The sequence below is a fragment of the Fistularia commersonii genome, chromosome 15 (assembly GCF_037954325.1).
Source record: "Fistularia commersonii isolate RoL2024-O1a breed Wild chromosome 15, RoL_Fcom_v1.0, whole genome shotgun sequence".
NCBI lineage: Eukaryota > Metazoa > Chordata > Actinopteri > Syngnathiformes > Fistulariidae > Fistularia > Fistularia commersonii.
This window is the reverse complement of record NC_141298.1, coordinates 14434602-14455859: the sequence shown is the minus strand read 5'-3', so window position 1 is coordinate 14455859 and position 21258 is coordinate 14434602. Positions and strand designations below refer to the sequence as shown.

Sequence of the window (21258 nt, the reverse complement as noted above, 5' to 3'; positions counted from 1 at the left end):
AGCCAAAAGAGACGTATCAAAATTATGACAATTATTTTTTTCTACTTCATTAATTTTAACAACCTGGTGTAACCCAAGACAGTTTTATCAGCACCAGAGAGCGCAGCGTCTGAAGAGACCATTTCATAAGTTAACAGCAATTACACTGCCCATAAACAATACCCATTTACTTCGGAAAATTTCTGAAAAATGATTTCCTGAAAATGTTAGTAGAATCTATTTTGAAGTACAATAATATTTTCAAACTGGGAAAAAGCAACAGGCCACATGATGTGGATTCTTGTTTAACCTTCTTTATATCTGGCGATAAGTTGGTTGACGTTCAGGTACCTCACAAGTGTATTTGGACCCTGATAAATACAACATGTCGTTATTTGATGCTACTTTTTCCGAGTTAAATTACTAAATGACCAGAGCATTAGATTAGAGCAGACCTGCGCATTTTATCCGGCCCGCCAAACTATTTTCTTTGAATATTTTCACAAGTATTTTCAGTCGATATTGAATTTAGAAACTTATTTTCAAAATAATGTCTGTCAGTACATTTATATTATTATTAAAGATTTTAAAATTGAAATGAAATGGCAAAAAAATTGAAATTTTTAAATTGCAATTTTCTCTTTGTTCACCGAGTTGGTCTGTGCATAAAAATTAAATAAGAAATATGGCCCGCCAGCCAAAATAATTGCCCACCCCTGGATTAAGGTGATAAAGACCAATCCAGTTAAAAAATTATGAAAACTGAAAAAAGTGAGAACCTATATCTACAGTTGTAGCACAAAAAAGTGATGATTGTTTTCTAATTTTGATGAGGACCTTCGTGGAGATGGGCAAGTAACCCAGTATAAAACGCTATTATATTTAGAAGAGTCATTATTTACTTTTATAAGGGTGGAGGCAGGAAGTGATTCAGTTACCGGCCTTTGAGCGATGTGAAAAAATGATGATCACCAAGAAATGACCGTTGAATGCTGCATAGTGTCTTAATTCTTAATGATTTAATGGCCGGTCAACGATTGCTGTTTTCCCGACATGTAAAAGCACCAAATCTAACCACGTTTGAACAGCAGCTTTTGAAGAAATGCAGACAGCAGAGATGTAAAGTTCCAAAGTAGTGAACCCTTATTGTCTGGTGATGCAGTGAGACCCGCTGCTGCAACATGACCGGGTCAACCAGAAGACACGCTGCAAAATAAAGGATATAGAGCAGGGAAACACAAAAAGCAGAGGTAGATTTACCTTAGATTTCTTGTTGATTATGTTCTTTCTATTTTCCGTATATCTACAGGTTAATGTCTGCACCGGATTTCACGCTCAAATGGAAAATTGCCCCAGAAAAGGTCATAAAATAATTTTCTCCACTTCTGTCCATATTAATAAATGCCAAAATTTGCCTTAAAATAAATGCATCCCCATTATTCTATTCATTTCTCCGCTAAATGAGGGCTGTTGTCTTTTCAAGCTCCAACTGTGAGGTAACCTTGATTTATATACCGTAGCTGTCACTGGTTTACAGAATGAGGAAGTGGAGGAAGTGGAATGAGGAACTTTTTTTTTTTTTTTTTTTTTCCAGAAAATTCGTTCCCAACCGAGACATAAACGGGATGGAATGGGAAAGCGGGTGAGAGAATACGCAAGCGAGATGCACGTGGCTTAAAGGGATGGGTTTTTGCAGGAAGGAATGTCATTTACATGGCGTGGGGGGGGGGGGACGGGGACGGGGACGGGGACGCAGAGGTGAAGTGCAGAGAGGTGGTCATGGTGCCAAGTACCTGGTGAAGTCCAAGTCAGGGAACAGGCTTAAGTGATAGTTTGGGAAGGGAGCGGAGTGGAGTAGGCTTTTGTCACACTCCACGGGGGAATAGTGTCGGGGGGAGGGTGCTTTGTCACATAGTTTGTTCACAGTGCTGTAAACGGGCTCAGGCGGCCTACAGTGGGGTGAAAGACAAGAGCAGAGAGGTTAGTATCCAGACAGGGAGCGGATGCGCTGAAGGGACTCGGGATGACAAAAACGATGGGAGTGACACAGATGGAGGACAGCAAGAAGGATGGAAATAAAGTTGCATGAGACACAGCTTGAGAGCAGTCGGATGTACGATGACACATAGACGGCTTTTTACTTGTCACACTACGTTTTAAACACAAAAAGCTGCCTGATCATAATACCTTAGGTAATAACTTTTGTTTTCACACGATGGAATCTGCTGTTTTACCCTCTCACTTGATAGCTTGGAACCCGATAGGGTTTGGTATTTATTGTTTTATAAACTCCACAAACTATTCTCATTGCATATATATATATGTATATATACAGCACTGTCTCAGAAAATTAGAATATTGTGTTAAAGTTCTTTATCTTCTGTAATGCAATTAAAAAAACGAAAATTACTTTTTCGTGATATTCTAATATTTTGAGATAGGATTTTTGAGTTTTCTTAAGATGTAAGCCATAATCGGCAATATTAAAATAATAAAAGGCTTGTAATATTTCAGTTGATTTGTAATGAATCTAGAATGTATGACATTTTTGTTTTTGTAATTGCATTACAGAAGATTAAGAACTTTATCACAATATTCTAATTTTCTGAGACAGTCCTGTACGACTGCTGTGGATCTTCATTTCCTCTGTGCAAACCGGCACACGATCGCGGCCGCAGACGGCACAGGCAGAGCTGCTGCGGCTCATAAAATATGCAGTTTCCTTCTGCCGTGCTCCCATGATATGTCACGGATGTGCCACGTTTATTTGCGGATCATTATTTCAGCATTGGTCAAAATAAAGCTCAGTTGCTTGAAATCATTTACATTTAATTCCCCTTTGCTCCAAGGGAGGCAATGATAAATCAGGGTTGTATCGCAGCTGACTCAAGTCACCCAGGGATTCGTGTCAATGCATTGTTGAGCCCAAAAACTGTGCACTCATGACTAATACTAGTCATAAAGACCAACCTACCGAAGGAAACAAAGGTCTTAAATATGTTGGGGAAAAAACTAATCGTGCCAAAATATTGCATGTAAAGTTAACAAACCATCTAAAAATGAGAGCTGAAATTAGAGCCATGAGCCTGAAGCTCTCTTTTGGTTTTATAGATGTATTATACAAAAGTTCTCTGTTGAGGTTGTGAACGCACGCCATGCATTTTAAGGCTTTGTCGTTATACTGCAAGGATCACTGCCCGTGTTATATGTGACCTGGCATTATTTTTCAGAATAGAATAAAAGCAAAGTTACAAAAGTCCACAATAGATGGCGCTACTGCCCCAAACAATTAACATGGCGGAATACCAATCCTATCTCTTACTTTTATAGTAGTACATATAAACTCCCCAAGTATTTAGATATAGTCATGACAGCCAAAAAAAAATAGATAAAAAAACAAACAAAAAAAACAAAAGAAAACAATTAAAAAAAAAATGTTTTTGCCATTATTACAGAGGCACTCTCTTTTTAAGGTCTTTGCACATCTGGGAGTGGAGCAAAGTGAACTGCATGTATTGCTAAAATGACAGGAAGTAGCCTCTCACTTGGAGGAGACGTCTAATAGCAGTTGATAGCTGCAGTTGGTTCGCCTGCCTTTGCTCCCCTCATCTTCTAATCCCCCCTCCCTTGTTTGCATTGCATATTTTATGACTTCAGAAATAGCCCTCGGACACGTTTACCTTCTACAGCAATTATGTGACTTTGGTATGTCCCGCATTTGACAATAATGCATAAATAAACTAATGTACTGGCTGATCTTTAGATGAATATTATCATTAAACCGGTTGCTCCGTTTGTCAAACAACGCCGGTTGCTCTTTGACCAAACTCACAAGACCTTGTCTCATGTCGGCAGCGGGCTCGGTAAACTTCAAGGTCCCTTTAAATTAATTTTCCCCGCTGCACAAATGTGACATTGTGTAATGAATGCATTCATTAGAAATCACAAAAATCACATTTTATGTATTTCAGTGCAAATTTAGAGGAGTAGATTCTGCAAAAGTTATGCCATGAGGCTGTAACAGATATATGCTAATTTTACCCTGTCCAATTTTAGGACCACTTATCATTTTTTATCTATACTTGACGTTCCGTGTTTTTGTCCGATTGGTTCTATGATTGTTTGTGAATATAACTACAGTTTGCAGCTACAGAGTAGCATAAAGAGGACAGCTATTTCAGGGAAAACATGGCACAATAGAAGAAACATTCAATCGAGGGTTCTCAGAACATGCTCCACGATTCAAAACAAAAAAAAAAAAAACAGAAAGGTTTACTCGTGTCGTAGATTATTCACAAATTGATTCTAAGAAATGCAATCCTTGCAATGCCAACATGCAAAACATGCAGAGCAGGCAGAACTGCAGGTCGCAGATAAATTCTCACCTCAGTTGGAAGTGCTGGGAGTCAAACCTGTGACCTTCCCCTTCATCAAGCGAGGAATTTCTAATAAGACGGGAGAGTAAACCTTTGAAAATCAATCAAATGACACCCGCAGTACCATAAAACACTCCAACGCTTCCAATGAACTGAGCAATAATAACAACAACGACAACATAGTGAAAATACTGAGGGCAAAAACACAGTGAGAAGCGTGCTACGGAGCAATACAACTCAATCAGATGAAACAAAAAACATCCTGGAGATGGCATGCTATGTTCGGCGTACGTGCAAGTACACCGGGCCAAACCACTTAGAATGACTGAGATAGTTTTGGATTAAAAAAGAGGAGAAATCAGTGTGAGTGAGGTGAAAATGTCAGCGTGTGTGCGGTTAGCGAGCTGATGGGAGTTCAAGTGTGTTCACCGAAGTATACATGTGCAACATGTTTGGAGATTGGAAGACGGCGTGTGTGTGTGTGTGTGTGTGTGTGTGTGTGATGCTGGTCTGCGTGTGGGTGTTTGGGCACTGACAACGTGTGGCCGGTAGTCATACTTTCACAGATGAGATTGGAATCGACGGATATACTGAGCTGCAGTTTTTTGATAACACACCAACTAATTACTCACAATCCCACCTTACAGCCACACACGCTTTCCTCTGGGATTAAATATCCTACATTCCTATACAAATATGGAAATATTTTCACAAATTTCCTGAGACGGGAGGCTAAATTTATTCTTCGTATACGGTGACCAGACAGATAAGGGTGGCTCACTGAACTTATCAACAAAGCTGGCGACGGACATCTTTGTGCGCCAACGACGACAATGTTGACGATTTCGAAGAGTGCGCAGTTGAGGTATAAGACGCATCAGCGGTTATGATTAAAAAAAAAAAAGCTTGTATTGTATTTGAAGATATTAAAAAAGTGCCACCATCTGTGGATCCCGGGGTCTGAAGACCGAACCCACCGATGAGATGCGGACGACAGGCAGGTCTTGACAGTTGGCTTGTTTCTCTGGCTGAGTCATTCCTACTGCGATGAGCTGAGCTGACACAGCCAGTCAGTTCACATCAGACTAAGATGCGGCAACCTTGCGAGGACCCGAAGGTGCCGTTTGGAGAGCTGACTGCACAGCTGGTCTGGCTCATCTCATTACGTCGTTGATTCATCAGATTTTTACCTCAGTCAGCTTCACAAGTTCAAACACTAGAGAGGTTTCATTTTTTTTTCCTCATCTTACAAACGTACGTAGCATTCGAGCGACGATGCTAACCCATGGGTGGATACAGCCGCCTGGCTAAAGGTAAGCGAGATGGTGAACTCTTTAAAAGTCGTGAAAAACAAAAAGAAATATTACAGAACGTTTCTAGTTTGAGGACGAACTGGTGAAAATCAGGTGAAGTTTATTTATGCAGATAAAGTGAAAGTGGGTCAAATGCGGCTGTTGCTACTTTGCAAGCTGCTAAAATCCAGGTAATAAGTAGCATATAGTTTAACTGAAGGGCCAAATAGTAACATATAAATGTCGAGCTGATGAGCACCCTCGCGGTCGGTTGCTAGAGATGGCATCCTAAGAATGGTGCGGTCGGCGTCATTGTGAACGATGTGTCATTGTGAATGCTGGAGCGTTTGTTGCAGTGATCAAAACATGGAATATCTGCATCATAATCAGTTACTTGTTGCATTTCTGTAAATTCGCATTCCTTTTTTTTCCCCTCCAAAGTGCTTTTCAAAAAGACCTGAAAAACGGGAGGTATCTTTGGACTCTGCTTGACACAAAAGCACTTTCAATAAAATAAACGATGGCTGTTCTACGTTAAATTCTCCCTCTTTCCGCAGGACATCTTCATGCAAACGTGTTTAATGGCTTCATACCACCCTAACCCCAAACACACACACACACCCACCAGCACCGCTTTTACTTTGACTAAAAGCTGGCCTTTTTTCTCCAGCGTTAGTTTCCCTGATTTAGAGCAGGAGATCCAGCTCGAGCAACGCTGCCGCTCAGGTGGACGTGACCACTCTGAGTGGTCGGTGGACCAGAAAAACATTGCATAAATGGGCAACGTGGACATGAAAGATGCCCCTGTGGGAGGGCACGTTTTGCTGTGGATGAATGTGTTGAAAGGCTAATGAATTAAGATGCCTCGGTAACAATTATCGCAGACGTGAGAGTGCATATTTGTATGATTATTTAAATTCTTCCGTCGACTGCTGGCTCCAAAGATGCACTTGCTGCAATGGAAGGTCCGGAGCTTGATGTCACTTACAAAAATGATAAACTACGTCATTCTACTGCACTGTCTCACAAGGCTTCCGCAACTGTAATTTTTTTTTTAAAGAATATTAAATCTATGATTGGATGGATGATTGTCTTCTATTTTCTCATGTTAGCGGTTACCATGTAACTGGTAGCGCCCCTTCTGTTTCTATCCCTCTTGCTATTTATCTGTCTGTCCTCTCTCTCCAAGGTTTATGCACCAGAAAAAGGCATTGTTTCGTTTCTCGTGCTCACTCTCACTGGTCCGGACTTGCTCTACATCAGGGGTGGCAAACGTACGGCCTGCGGACCGGTACCGGCCCACCGGGGGTGGGTGGGGGGGTCCAATCCAACACATGGAATAAATCTATTTGAAAAAATACATAAAAAAACAATCTTTTAAAAATAAGTTCCTATATTGTCTGCTCAGGGCGCATTGTTTTAGTCAGTGTTAGCAACATGGCACAACACTGTGTGACTCTTCCAGGTCTGCAAATAGCATGATTACTAGCATTTTGACTAGAAACAAAATAGCATTTTGCTTTTCCTTTGGCCCCTGACACCTTAAACAGTATGAAGAGAAAAGTGGACACGGAGTGTAGGGTTTTCTGAGAAAAATGGACCGCTTCTTATTTGTCCGTTGAGGTTAAAAAGAAATCCGTACGCTTGGTGTGGATGCAACAAGTTTCTGTGCCGCGGTGCGACTCACCCTGGCGAAAAATACAACAAAATGCACTGAGAAATGAGAAGACAGAACTGATGCATAGCGTTGTTGAAATTGCACTAACTTTTCTTTGCAGGTTGTTCATCATGTATTTTTTAAAGGAGCAGTTCATTACTTATAAAGAAAATATTTGGACTTCGTGTTACTTCTACGTGACTATGCTATGATTTTATTGCTTTGGCCCCCTTGACATCAAATTAGGCCGTATGTGGCCCCCGGACCGAAGTGAGTTTGACATCTATGATGTAGAGCAGGGGTGTCAAACTCTGGCCCACAAACCAAATTTGGCCATCAGGGTACTTATATTTGGGGTGCAAAGCCATATCAAATGACTATACCCGCCGGTATTATTGGCTACATCGCGTGTGCCGCTAATACTGCAAATCCCAGAATGCGCTGCTGGTGTTTTGGCAAAAATCACGACAGGACCCATAAACGCCCTCTCCTCTGTTGACAGTAGTCATAGCGACCTTATGCAAATACCGGCAAAGTGCTACCCCTCCAAAAAATAGTGAAAAGAAGGCAGACTACAGATGGAAGCAGAATATTTGTTTTAGACGACACTATTAGACGACATTATTAAACGAAACACCATATTCAGTTTTTAAGCAAAGCTTGTTCATATGAAAAGGTTCATTGTTATATCTAGAGGAAGTTTTTTTTTTTTCCAATAAATATCAATGTGACTTTGTCCCAGTTTTGAATTTTGGTCCAGTGTGTATTTGAGTTTGACACCCCTGCTCTACATGGAAAGAGTCACGAGACAACTGTGGCATGATTTAGCGCCATATAAAAGCAAAACTCCCAACAAATGCAAACGTCTAAATAAAAGTGAAGCGTAAATGGTGGTTAGTCGATGGAATATAAACTCACATATCGGTGTCAAGTGAAGGGTTTCGTCGTCACATTTACTTCTTTTGGATGATTCGTGGAAAATTGACAATTTAATCAACGCAAAAGCAACATTTATGCGCACAGCAGTCAGTCGATTTGTCAAAACGCAAACATTCAACCGTAACAAGAAGCTAAAACACATTTTGAATTGAGCCTTAGTGAACAACTACAAACGCCGACCACATCCTCACGTGATTTATTTCGTCTACTCCGGGATTTTTTTTACTCGAGGATTTCGACATTTAAGCGATAAATCCACTTTATTGTCATACTCGTGGAGCCTACTGGTGACGCATTAAGAGCCGCAGCAGTATCAACAGTGTTTGCTCAAACTGTTTGGATAGAACATGGTAAACAACAGTGACACAAGCTGCCTGTCAGAGTGCTACACTTGCGGTCAGCGTGGTAATCTCAGAAGCTATTAGGGATCCACCTTGGCCAAGAGCAAATCATAAACCTCTTAACTCCAAAGAGAATGGAAGACTAATCCTTCACTCAACAAAGCTTAACAAAGAGGTCCTCCAGTTATCCTTCGGAATGAGCTTTTGTTATCACAGTGTCGCAATATTGCTCTAATGGTCTTTAGTTTGCCAAATGCTGTGTGACGACAAAGAACGCTTCCCGCTTCGGCACGCAACAATGGAGGGATAGAACACTGGAGCGAGATGGGTTGGATGGATTCACTTCTTCCTCGCAACAGTCCCCGCGTTGTTTTATGGCTCAGTCATTCTTCTCATGCCGTTAAATATCACCAGTAAACACAGCAGATGCCACTCAGTGCTAACCTTTGGTTTGATGAGCAGCTGTGGGAGCGTTCGGCTCTGTTAACATTCAGTGAGCAGAGGACAAAACTTTAGTTTATGCCCATTATGAAATGATCTTCTTTTCCCTCCGGGAGGTGAAAGCTTTTTGCTAAAGTAAAAGATAACAGCGCGACTTGAGAATGAAAAATGAAACTACTTCTTTTTCTTTCTGCTTTTTTTTTCCCTTCAGGGGTCGCCACAGCGAATCAACCATCGCCATCTAACCCTAATCTCTGGAACTAACTTCATATCTTCTCTTTCTACATCCATAAATCATCTCTCTGGTCTTCCTCAAGACCTCCTGCTTGGCAGCTCCAATTCCAGCATCCGTCTTCCAGTATGTTCACCGTCCCTCCTCTATACGCGACCCAACCTGACCGGATCTCCGAAACATCGAACGTGCCGTCCCTCTGATGGACTCCGTCCGCGTCACTTCCCTAGAGAACCTCAACATCTTCATCTCCACTCGTTCCAACCTGCTCGAACCTGTTTCTTTACCCCTTTTCGACGCCTTCCTTTGCTCTGGACTGTTGCAAAATGAAACCAAAAATATGATATAATTTCATGGTTTTGAATTGCTGTTATCACACAAATGAGTTGATAGTTCTTCGTAGATTGAGCACGATTGCGTGCCGCTTAAAGTAACACCAAACACAACCTGCAGCCACAACCAAACACCCAGCTAGTGGAGGTTTATGACACAAAAATTAATGCAATATGAAATATATAGATCCAACTTGTCCAATATTATGACATGTAAAGTGCATATTTTTTTTTCATCCTCTTGTGTGTGTCTGGTTTTTAGGGAAATGGTTTCAAGTTTGCCGACGGGACGGGTACCCGGTTAAACCGTTAGCTGCTGCTAAAAACGTTGCCGATGAAAACTTAAAACAAGCGACGTTGAAAGCTTTGGAGTCCAGTACAAAAATTCCGAAATCAGAAATGCATACAACAGAATGAATAAAGAGGTTTAATTCTGGATTATTGTTTTTCCTTGTGCAGAGCGCAGGTCTGTAGAGCCTCTTTGCAAAATGTTTAATTTTAAATTAATCATGCCATCCGCAACTTCATTTGGGATCTTCATTTGGCTCTTGTAAAGACTTCGGATGTACAAAATAATTGATAATTAAATGTGCGAGGATAATATCTTCACAATATCATATCCGTTTTCTCACCCCCGACTGGTGGGTACCGGATGCAAATGTGATATAAACCCACCTTGCATTTCGGTGTTAATAATTAATGCTTGGCTCGCAGAGAAATTAGGTGTAAATTATGTGTGAATGTGAAAGCTTCAGGAAGCTGACAGAGAGACAAAAACTTAAAACCGTACCGTCTTACAAATTTGATTTTCTGTCATTTTTCTAATTTCAAGTAAATACTGCAAACATATCACATTAGATATTATATTTAGAATGAATATTGTGGGGTCCGTGCCAATAACCAGACTCATTCATGACTGTGTGCGAGAGTGTGAATGTGTGTTAATGGTCTTTCAAACTAGGAAAACTGGTCGCCAGCCATGGGGAAGCCCGCTTTGGGATTAGGGATTAGGTTTTAGGGCAGCCGAGGAGGGAAGGTGCGAATGTCTGGCTGAGACCGGGCCGTGCAGGCCGATTAATAGTTTCAGCAGAAAAGGAAGTCGCTTTTAAGAAAAGATTTTAAATTTCACAGCTAATTTGAGGTTCACCCTTTCTGTATTTTTCATCATTCCTCAATACATAAACACATATAAGAAAAAAGTGTGCAGATAAAATAACCACTGTGTTGCTTCATGTACATTGCTTATGTTAGGTATGCAAAGCAACACATGGTGAAAAACATCTCATTTAACCGGTGACAACTTTTTATTCTCGACGTCATCCATCATTCCGCCCGCCGGCGGGCCTGAAGTAACCTTTAAAATGTTGAGCGAAACAGCCAAACGAGACAGAAAATGCACTTTCATCGCAGAGAAAGGGATTGGAGCGAACGGTTTAATCACAGCCTCCGACGCGTTGGCACGGGCGCGCCCGCATCACTGACGCATCGGGCAATGACTTGATGCATTGATGATTTGCAGCCATGCGTCATGACCGCGCTAAATGACACATTGTCTGGGGACAAGAGAAAATCAGCGGCCGACACGACACGGGAGAAATACGACACGGCGGCAGACCCATGAATTTCAAATGGCCCTGGTATCATAAATATGGGTGTCCATAAATATGATTGACCTGGAATGTTGCAGGATCGGGTCCTTAAACATTTTCGGAAAGACGCCGACGGCGATGGGACACTCAGTGATGGGACAAATCACCAAAACAAGACAAGCACGTGACCTTTTTCAAATGGCATCACTCCTCCCGACGGAGTTGCGGTGCCTTTTTGAATTTTCACATGTACAATCACAAGAACAGGGGTCACGACAGGTGAGGCCGCGGCGGACGAACACGTCTACCTGCATATCTAGTAGTCTGGTAGGAAGTGAGGTAATTACCGTAAGAAGGAAAAACCATCCAACCTGTTTATATCCTCCTCCCCGAGTAAGTGCTTAGGGAGGGGGGAATAACTCCCGGGTGAAATAGGGGGGAGACCAGACTTGTACTCCAGAGTGCCACTGTTGACCGGGGAAGAGATATGATTCTCCATGGCTGGAGAGAAAGCTGCAGAAAAAGACAGACAGCTCGTGACCAGAGGCGGCTACAAACAAATAACCCAGCTAGCCAACTCCAAATGCACACATATACAGTATATATACAAAGATGTACATTCAATCTGTGTTATCCTACCTGAGTTTTTAATTCCTCTTTCTTCAGCCGAAGGGAATGTTCAAATCTTTGTACTTTTTAAGACCTTGAAACGCTTTATACCCTTGACTTTGACACTCTATATTTTTATTTGTATTTCTTAGTCTCCCTCCTTCCTACTATTATCTATTATTGTTATGTTTTACTTGAAACTCTGGCGCAACAATTTCCTTCGGGATAAATAAAGTTGTTCTTATTCTTACTCTTATTCTTATGAATCCTGCATGAAACTGGCTAAAATGCACTTAATAAAAAGATTAAAAAAAATTCAATACCAACTATTCAAATCTATATTCCAATCATGCATGCATCTGATTCTTAAAACTATGGAAATTCAAACGTTGTTGACGTCCAAACAGATTTACGTCAATACAAATTTATGCTGAACCCGTATTTCTGGCATAATGCAATACATAAAATACCGAAAACAAGAAGCAGCTGAGAAAATAGCATAGCATTGAGAAACAGTTTTCCTTTCCAATTTAAGTTTAGTGACATATTTTTCATAGTGTCTCGGCAGATACACTCAAATTTTCAAGTTTAGCAGAATTAGCTCTGATAACAGATATAAACAGGGATATGGAATATTGGACCGAAATGAACCATATGATCCTAGACATTTGAATTCATTTATGCAAGTTGAGGCGATCAATACTAAAATCTTAATATAATTGCTTTCAATTGCGCAAACCCTCCACGTGCAAAAGCGTAGACTAATCTTTGACATTCCTACAATTTGGAAACATGATTCTGCACAAGTCCAGTCAACTGATGAGTGACTTACAGTGAGTGATATCAGGAGGTCCATAGGGATCTGAGAGATAGACATTGGTGGGCTTCCCCACCTTTAGGTAGACCACATCCGATGTGTTCTTCAAGATGGCAACGGCTTCTTCATGAGACACTTCTTCCAGGCTGTAGTTGTTCACCTGTTCCAGACGAGCACACAGATTCCCGTTTCAGAGGCCGTGTTCCCGTCCGGCGTGCACACCCCGCCTCCCGGGGAACGGATTATGACAGATGGCCTCCGGGTGAGAACTCCCCCAGTAGGGAGGTAATTAAATTAAGCCCTTGTTAAGCAAGGAGGACGCCCTCCTCGAGATAAGGCTGGCTGTTCCACCCCTGAACAAGTAGCCTGTTTTCACAATCAGCGCTCATTTCGTCAAGCCGTTATCATTTTGATTGAAGATGCGGGAAGCCTGCTGTCATGATCCCGGGAAATAGATTGTACGCCGCGTAACCCGATCCGCCCAACCATCGCTCTCTGACTGCGTCATAGGCACAATTGTATTAATGCAAAAAAAAAATAAATCTAATCACAGATTATTCACGAGCAGGATTAGTCCGATGACATCAGTGAGAGAAGAGCCTCGCCGGCTGAACCCCACCACCTCATGATGTCGATTGATAGGCTCATTCAATGCAAATGATTGTCCCTCTGAACCTGAGCAAGCCAAATATTTAAAGCGATATATAAGGACATTTCTGTCACATGTCAATATTTAAAAGGTAATTGAGGTCTCTTCATTTTCAGATGTTTACTTTACGTTTTAAATAAATGAGAGCTGCATTCTGAATACATAAAATCACGGTTTTCATTAGAAAGGAAGCTGAACTTTAAATCATTCATTTCCACTCGTATATGTAAGATTAAACTCTGTATCAGCAAAGAGTCAACAGTACTTCTGAATTGAATAAAGGTCATTACAGAACTGCCTTACAATGCACAGGAAGCATTTTGTTTCTACAAAACATTAGCATTTGATCAATATTTCTACTTTGGTTTATTAAAGACTCGACGCACTCTCCGTCCTCAGCAGGAAGTTTTACTGAATGATCATTTATTACATTTTTGGTCTGCTTAGAGCAGGGGTGTCCAAACCTTTTGCAAAGAAGGCCATATTTGGTGAGGTAAGAGCTGACCATTCATCATCCTGACACTTTGAGACATTAACATTAAATGCAAATGAACTAATTCATGATTTTCTTTGATTCCAAATGGCATACTTTTCATGTCTTAACAAGGAAAACAAATTGATTTTTTTATTCACCAAAATCACTCGTCTTTCATATATGAATACCACTGAAAATGAGGAAAAAGTCTGAAAAAATGTAACATATCTAGGTTCAGCTGAAACATATTATTTGCTATTAAATACTCACTATGAACATCTAAATTCAAAACATGAGAACAGGAAAATAACACGAACAGCGATATTATTTAGAAGAAAAAAACGTTGAGGGTCATATGAATCCTGAAAAGGGAGAAAATGCAGTGTTTTTTATTAGTTCAAGTTTAGACTGAGATCAAAAATACAAAATAGAAAAACGGGCTGCTGAACCGAGTTAGATTTTATTATTGATTTTATGACAGAGGCTGCGGGCCGTTGTAAATTTGAACGCGGGCCGTGATTGGCCCGCGGGCCGGACTTTGGATATTCCTGGCTTCGAGGAACTTTTTTCTCCACGATTGCTGACCGGAGTCTACAAGATGTGTCTTATTTGTGTTTGGTACTCACCATTAATAACCTGTCTCCAACTTGGAGTCGCCCGTCTTTCTGCGCCGCCCCGCCGTCAATTATTTTCGTGACATATATGCTGTTATCCCCAGGGATGTGCTGGTTCCCCACTCCACCAGCAATGCTGAAGCCAAGTCCTGCGTCCAACAAGCTTATATCAGACATCCACACAAGACACTGGACATGTATTGTACATAAAGTATATTGAAGTATTGTTTGTGGATTGTGATTCCAAGTTTTAGGAAAAATAATCTTTGCTTTAACTCCTAAAGGTGGAAGATGCTTGGTAGACGTGACAGTCTTGTTATTGTCAAACACAAGCTCGATGAACTCCGGACGCCATCGGTTTCATTAACTTTATTCATCGTCGGTCCATTTCTAGACCGGGCTCCAACTTCCGATTGATCCCTTTTTTTTTTTGAGGACTCACATTTGTGCTTTGCTCATTTTCATCAAATGATGCTTTTGCATTGTCAGCTGATCTATTATTACAAAATGGTAGGTTATGCATTACAGCATTAATGCGCATGCAGTTGAGAAACAACATGTGTCACTGAATATAAAGTGAGATTTAACAACATCGCAAAACAGCGGTTGTTCAATAACGTTGGGAAAGAGAGAGAAAACAGTTCTGCCAAAATTAAAAAAGCATGATCTAATAATTCCTATTAGGTTTCATTTACTAAATTTAATTTGATAATCTAATTGGAAAGTAAATAGACTGGCTGTTTCCTCCAAATAAATTTGATTTGCATTATGTCTGCTTGATGTGTGCGTGTGTGTGTGTGTGTGTGTGTGTGTGTGTGTGTGTGTGTGTGACAGACAGCCCACCTTTTGGTCCTTTGATGAGTTTGATTTCTATGATGGTCTCTAGCATCGGCCTCCGACGTCGCACGTACAGACGGACAATGGAGCCGGCCACCTTCAGGGCTTCCACCGCCTTGCTGTGGGAGACCTCTGACACATCTGCATCGTTCACCCGTAGGATGCAGTCGTTGACTCTGTCGGAAGAAGAGTGCCAATTTGTGTCAACGAAGGATGACGATAATTGCTGCTAATTAAGCGCACGGATTCACCCTCCGACAAACTGCCGGCGTGGATGGCTCTGCGGACGCAGCAACAGCTGCGCAAAACTCCAAAAGTTAAGATACTACCTGTTGACTTTCATGCAATAAAAATGACATGTTCTGTATGTGTGTGCAACACACACACACACACACACACACACACACACACACATATCCGTGCGGCTACATTTTCTATGGCGCCTGAGGACAAACACAAGCACAAACATTTGGATAGCAGAGGTGACTGTGTGTGTTATTGTTGGTGGGAGATGATGTTTACTTTCAATGGTGACCCATGTGTTTGTACGTGGGTGTCAGATTGGAGGCATGATCTTGCATGTTATACATTTTAGTGCAGCGGTGTGACACGAGAGCGGGGGGGGGGGGGGGGCAGGCGACCGGAGTGTTTGAAATTGGACGAGCATACAAGTATGTGTAAAAAAAAATAAATAGAAAAAAAAAAAGGAAAAAATCAGTCAGTGAGCAGCTCAGTTTGAATTTCCCTGAGGTGTCCACTGAAACATCCATACCCTGGCACTCAAGGACACATCTCTCTTGAGGGGGCACTCACACGGACCAGCTGGGACCCAGCGCGTGCACGCACACACACACACACACACACACACACACACACACACAGACAATTGTAGGAAGCAGAGCGAAAAATATCCGAATACTCACACATCATGTCCTCTGACATCACTTATTAAAAACTTTCAGTGTTTTCTTCCTTTTAATTCTGCGTCCGTTTGAATCGTTTTGGACGATATATAATAAGACTCAATATGGCAGCAGTGTGTTTATTCCATTATGGTGCAAACAGACCTTGCAGTATTTCTCATAAGTTGAACACTATTTCTAAATTTTGTCACAAAAGCTTGTTTTGGAGAAATATTGCAGTGTGTATGTTGCAAAGAAATCGCTCCATACGATGAAAAAAAATAAATAAAAATCCTGAATTTACTTGGAAACTTGATGTACAGATTGCTGACACCCAACAGTTGCACACACACGCGCAGAATTTTTGTTTTCTCAACCTGTTAGCAGCCCGGCTGGATTTGTTTAAAAGAATCGACCGACCTTTAGAACAGAAGGCCGTCAATATTTTTGAAAACCCTTGTTTTCCTCAGGAGGATCCAATATGTCTTTTCAATACAGGTAACTCTTGACATTTGCAAAAATATATACTCTTGAGGAGTCGAGATCAATATGCACCTCGGTGCGTGAGCACCAAGCGGATGAAGCTGCCGTGCTGGAGACAGAAGATGGCGCACGTCGTTCCTTCTTAAAGGGACTGTGACTCCCGACGGTGCAAAATATAGCAACCGCCAGAATCAGCTGCCAATCAAAGATGGATTTATCATTTTCCAAAACACGTTTTCGAGAACATTTCTTTTTTTTCCTCTCAAGTCGGCATTGAATCATTGATGCTCCGCATCAAAGACGAGATTCGCATTGATACCGTTCATCGCTATTTTCAGAAACAGCTAATAACATGAATAAATGAACGTCTGCCCCATAAATGTCTGCAGCCCTGACTTGTCAGAGTGTATAAAACAGGTTTATAATTAACATTTCGGGGTTATTCAGGGTTCACTCTCGACTGCCTCCGCGCTTTTTTTTTTTTTTTTTTTCGCTCAAAACAACAGCTTCCACGAGCTACACTTAAAAAGCTCCAGGCGCTCGGTTAAGCCGAGTCAGTGCATTCAGTCTGCTTAGTGCTTTGCCTCAGTGTCCCAGGGCAGCCACGGGAAGAGTGTCTGGCTTCTGTAACCTTGTAGAAAAGCAAATCCCCATCAAGCCTCCCTCCTCACAAAGATTAGACTTCCCCTCCATCTATAAAACATTGGTCTTTGCTGCCCACCTGGGGGGGGGGGGCATCAATTAAGCTAAGTGTGATTTATGCCTGGCCCGTTCCTTCTGCGATGCGCTGCAGATTGACGCCGTGCGCGCACTGTGCTCGCCTCTAGCATCTGCGATCTGACAGTAATGCTGCGGATCTGCTTGTTGAGAGGGAACACAGGGAAATATAAACCGGCGCAGTTCGTCATTGCGGTTTTCCAAAAAAAAAAAAAAAATGAGACGATGTGTGCAAAACTCTAAATCCATTTCCAAGTGTCACATTTTGTAAATTCCCTAAAACATATCTTTGATGTTAACATAAGCCATATCACACGTGTCAAATTATTTGAAATCCTAATTTAATACCATGAGGGACTAACTAGGACAAAGTATATATAACATAAATTTACAATTTAAATTGTACTTCAAATTGCACTGTCAAATTATTTGAAATCTTAATTTAACACCATGAAGGACTAACTAGGACAAAGTATATATAACATAAATTTACAATTTAAATTGCACTTCAAATGCCTCTCATCTTTGCACCTGCACTTTGTGAGTTGCACACCAAGCTGCACTCAAATGACTCAAATGCACTGCCAATGTTAATTTTGATATCTATAATCAGATTTATAATAAAATAAGATTAACTTGATTGATCCCCACATGCGAAATTCCTTTGTCACAGCAGCGTAACAGTTATAATGTCAAAAATAAATGTGACTATAGATATAAATAGAGAAGCAGAAGACAGCAAGACATCCACGAATAAATAGACAGCAGATAAATAGACAGCAGAAAACAACATCAGGGAACAGTGAGGGTGAAAAATACACAACTAGAACTACACATCAATATAAACAGAGTGACAAAAATAAATAGCAATGAATAAAATAAATTAACAATAATAGGCAGGATACACTCTTCCTATCCTATCCCGTCCCATCCTTTCCTATTATATCCTTTCCTATCCTATCCTATCCTATCCTATCCTATCCTATCCTATCCTATCCTAATACACTCCTCATATCAGTACATATCCAAATGCACTGCTGACAGCAAAGTAGGAATTTCACTGTACAGGAAAACACGTTTCTGCATGTGACAAAAAACGCTTTGAATATTGAATCTTGAATTTTTTTTTTCTACGCAGCAAAGGGCACTGCATCCGTCGAGGGAATTGGAGGCAGGTGGAGCTTTATGCGGAACATACAGGGACCTAAAATGAAATTCCGAGACCAAATAAATCAGGCTGGAAAACATAACAGGGAGACGAAATGCACAAACTATATGGCTGAACTTTAGAAATGCGCCGACAGGGAAACTGAAATAAAGCAGCGGAGGTGCATTGAGGACCGAGAACATCTCAGACTGTTAAAAAAAAAAAGAAAACACAAAAGAAAAACTAGAGGAATAATGAGACTTCTGAGATATTGATTTAATTCATAACAAGTGTACTCCATATAAATAGAGAACCACATTGCTCTTGTTCACTCCAGACAGATGGACTGGGCCCGTGTCAATTCCCTAAACCGTTAACGGGTACGGATCAACATTTCCACGATTTATTCAGCCGTGCCCGTGAACGAACTGTTCTATTCAATTGGAAAGTACAAATTACGGATAATGTTTTATATTCATTGAAAACATCGGCCATCCATCCACTTCCTGCCTCTTTATGCCGGGTCGAGCCGCGGGGGCCAGCAGAGAAATTGACCGACACAATGAGTTTGCGCTCCTGCCACTGCGATAGAGTCCCGGAAAAGTGGAGGAAAACAAAAGGATAATGTACAATTATTCATTTTTCTAATGACCTGATTGGATATTCATCTCTCCGCACATTTATATTTGCGCATCGGGCAGAAACGAATGGACTCTTCAAATTTTTGAGTGGAAACCGTTGAGGTTCAAGCGTGATTAAATGTTGACTGACGTGACTTGGATGTTGAGACTTAACATGAATTGTTCTTCAACACAGCAGCGGAATTATTCATTAGATTAACGGACATTTTCTAGTGCTGCCTATTAGCTTTAAATGACGAATGTGAACGCAGGCGAAAAAAAAAAAAAGAGCAAAGAAATCGACGGCTAAATGTTGGCTAAATGTGGACTTCAAGTCAGCTCATCTGAAACGCACGTGCTAAAGAGTGACCGCTAAATAAATCAGTAAAATTCAATCCCAGACGACTGAAATGAAACATTTTATCAGCTAGTTTGAACCGACCTTCTGCATTCGAAAGGGGTACAAAAAAAAAAAAAAAAATCACTCGGATCAGCATTTATAGTTGTAAATCTTGGCCAGAAACCAACGATGTGGGGAAACGGTTCCTTAATTCACGACGGTGTTGCGGCCACAGTCAGCGCTTAAAGGTGTTGATGTTGGATAGTAAAGCGAGCCCAAGGCCCAGAGGGGTAGAGCGCAGCGTGGGCGGCATTTTCTATCACCGCCGAATGATGGATGAACGAGCTTGGGTTTCATCCTCGGTACCTTCATAAACTCCTTCAGCAAAAAAAAAAGGGGCAACGGACCATCGAGTCTCCCTCTGTACCTTTTATGGGGGCTGTTACAGACGGGCTACCTCTGGAGCTGCTTCACTTTACTTCACAAAGTACCAATGCTATCAAGGTTTTTACAATCCGCACTTATCCAACTGTAATAAACACATGAGCAATTTGGCAAAACGGGAATTCCATCAAGTTAGAATTCAAGAAAAGAGTCGCCGAATAAATATAACGACACCGAGAGTTACTTCACGACTCCCCCGACGGCCATTTGAGAAGAGACGAAGGCCCAGAAGAATAACAATTTGTCCCGATCGGCCTCAGGCTGTTTTCAGGGGAGGCTACAGCTACGAGCCAACTGCCTCACTTGTCAGTAATTATAGCAAGTTCTACCTGATGTATCTTGTTTTTTCCCTCATAATAGCTTAGCACAGATTGTCCACCATTTAACAAAGTTACACTTGATTATTTTTGGTTGGATTCAGGAAGTATGGGGAATAGACCGAATCGTAGCTCTTGTTCAGAATGTGATCAAAATCTGTGGTCCCAGTAATCGGTCCATTATATCTACTCTGATCGACAACTCAGACATTGCCTCTCCTCATGGAGGTAAGTATTTTAAAAAGTATTTTTGCTGACTTTGCTGAATTGAAATTGACCATTTTGGAAATCAAACATCATCACCATCGAGTCCAACGAAAATGCAATCATTTCTATTTGAATTTGAAGACAAATAGAATCGTTTTCTTTTTTTTTTTTTTTAAGAATGGGGAATTATCGTGAAGCCTCGGAGAAACAGAAAAAAAAATCCTTAATGGGGATATTTCTATTTAAATGACATTCTCACAATAGAACGGTGTTGGCAGTCTTCGTATCTTGGACGATACAGTGGAGACGAAGGAATGCAAATTTAGACGTTGATTCTGTCTCTGGGTCTCTGAGGGTTAATGAACGCATGAGACTTGAATGAAAGATTTGTGTGGGTGGTTGATCCTCAACGGAAGTGGAGGAGGAAGAAACTCCGATCGCTCTTGCAGCCGTTTCTGAAAGTCATCCTCTTAAGAGGACGTTTCAATTTTGAATGATGCAAGTTTCTCTGAATGCCTTGTCTTACTGTCAGGAATAAGAATCCGGTGGTTCTGAGCTGCTGTTAAATGTCACGGTGTGTGTGTGTGTGTGTGTGTGTGTGTGTGTGTGGAGAGTGTGAGGGACCGACCTCAGGCGCCCGTCCTCTGCCGCGGCACCTCCGGGGATGATTTTGGTGATGAAGATTCCGGGGTCATCGCCGATGTGTGGGTTATCCGTGCCCCCCGCGATGCTGAAGCCCAATCCGGAGTTCCCCTGCAGTCACCAAAAAGGAACTGTGTATCTTTTAAAAATACACAATTCATCCGTCTGGGCTTTTTTTGTCAGCTACCATCTCCTGTTTAACTCTGGGGCTCAAAAGCTAATTGGTGTTTACAACACCCTTCAGATATAGAACAATTTAA

At 41.3% G+C, this 21258-nt stretch overlaps 1 protein-coding gene across 32 annotated transcripts in view; it reads right to left on the bottom strand.

Moving 5' to 3' along the window:
* The window catches only part of dlg2 (discs, large homolog 2 (Drosophila)), a 194387-nt gene that overhangs the window by 22533 nt on the left and 150596 nt on the right, over positions 1 to 21258 (bottom strand). For 24 of the 32 annotated variants that reach the window (XM_086160682.1, XM_086160681.1, XM_086160687.1 and 21 more), the window contains 7 exons: positions 20985 to 21109; positions 15186 to 15355; positions 14355 to 14491; positions 12620 to 12764; positions 11526 to 11691; positions 4365 to 4424; positions 1773 to 1928 (listed from right to left, as the gene is read on the bottom strand). In XM_086160682.1, coding sequence (XP_086016808.1) covers positions 1773 to 1928; positions 4365 to 4424; positions 11526 to 11691; positions 12620 to 12764; positions 14355 to 14491; positions 15186 to 15355; positions 20985 to 21109 — 959 coding nt within the window. The remainder of the gene's footprint in view (positions 1 to 1772; positions 1929 to 4364; positions 4425 to 11525; positions 11692 to 12619; positions 12765 to 14354; positions 14492 to 15185; positions 15356 to 20984; positions 21110 to 21258) is intronic. The other 8 variants (XM_086160697.1, XM_086160698.1, XM_086160703.1 and 5 more) reach the window with 5 other exon arrangements.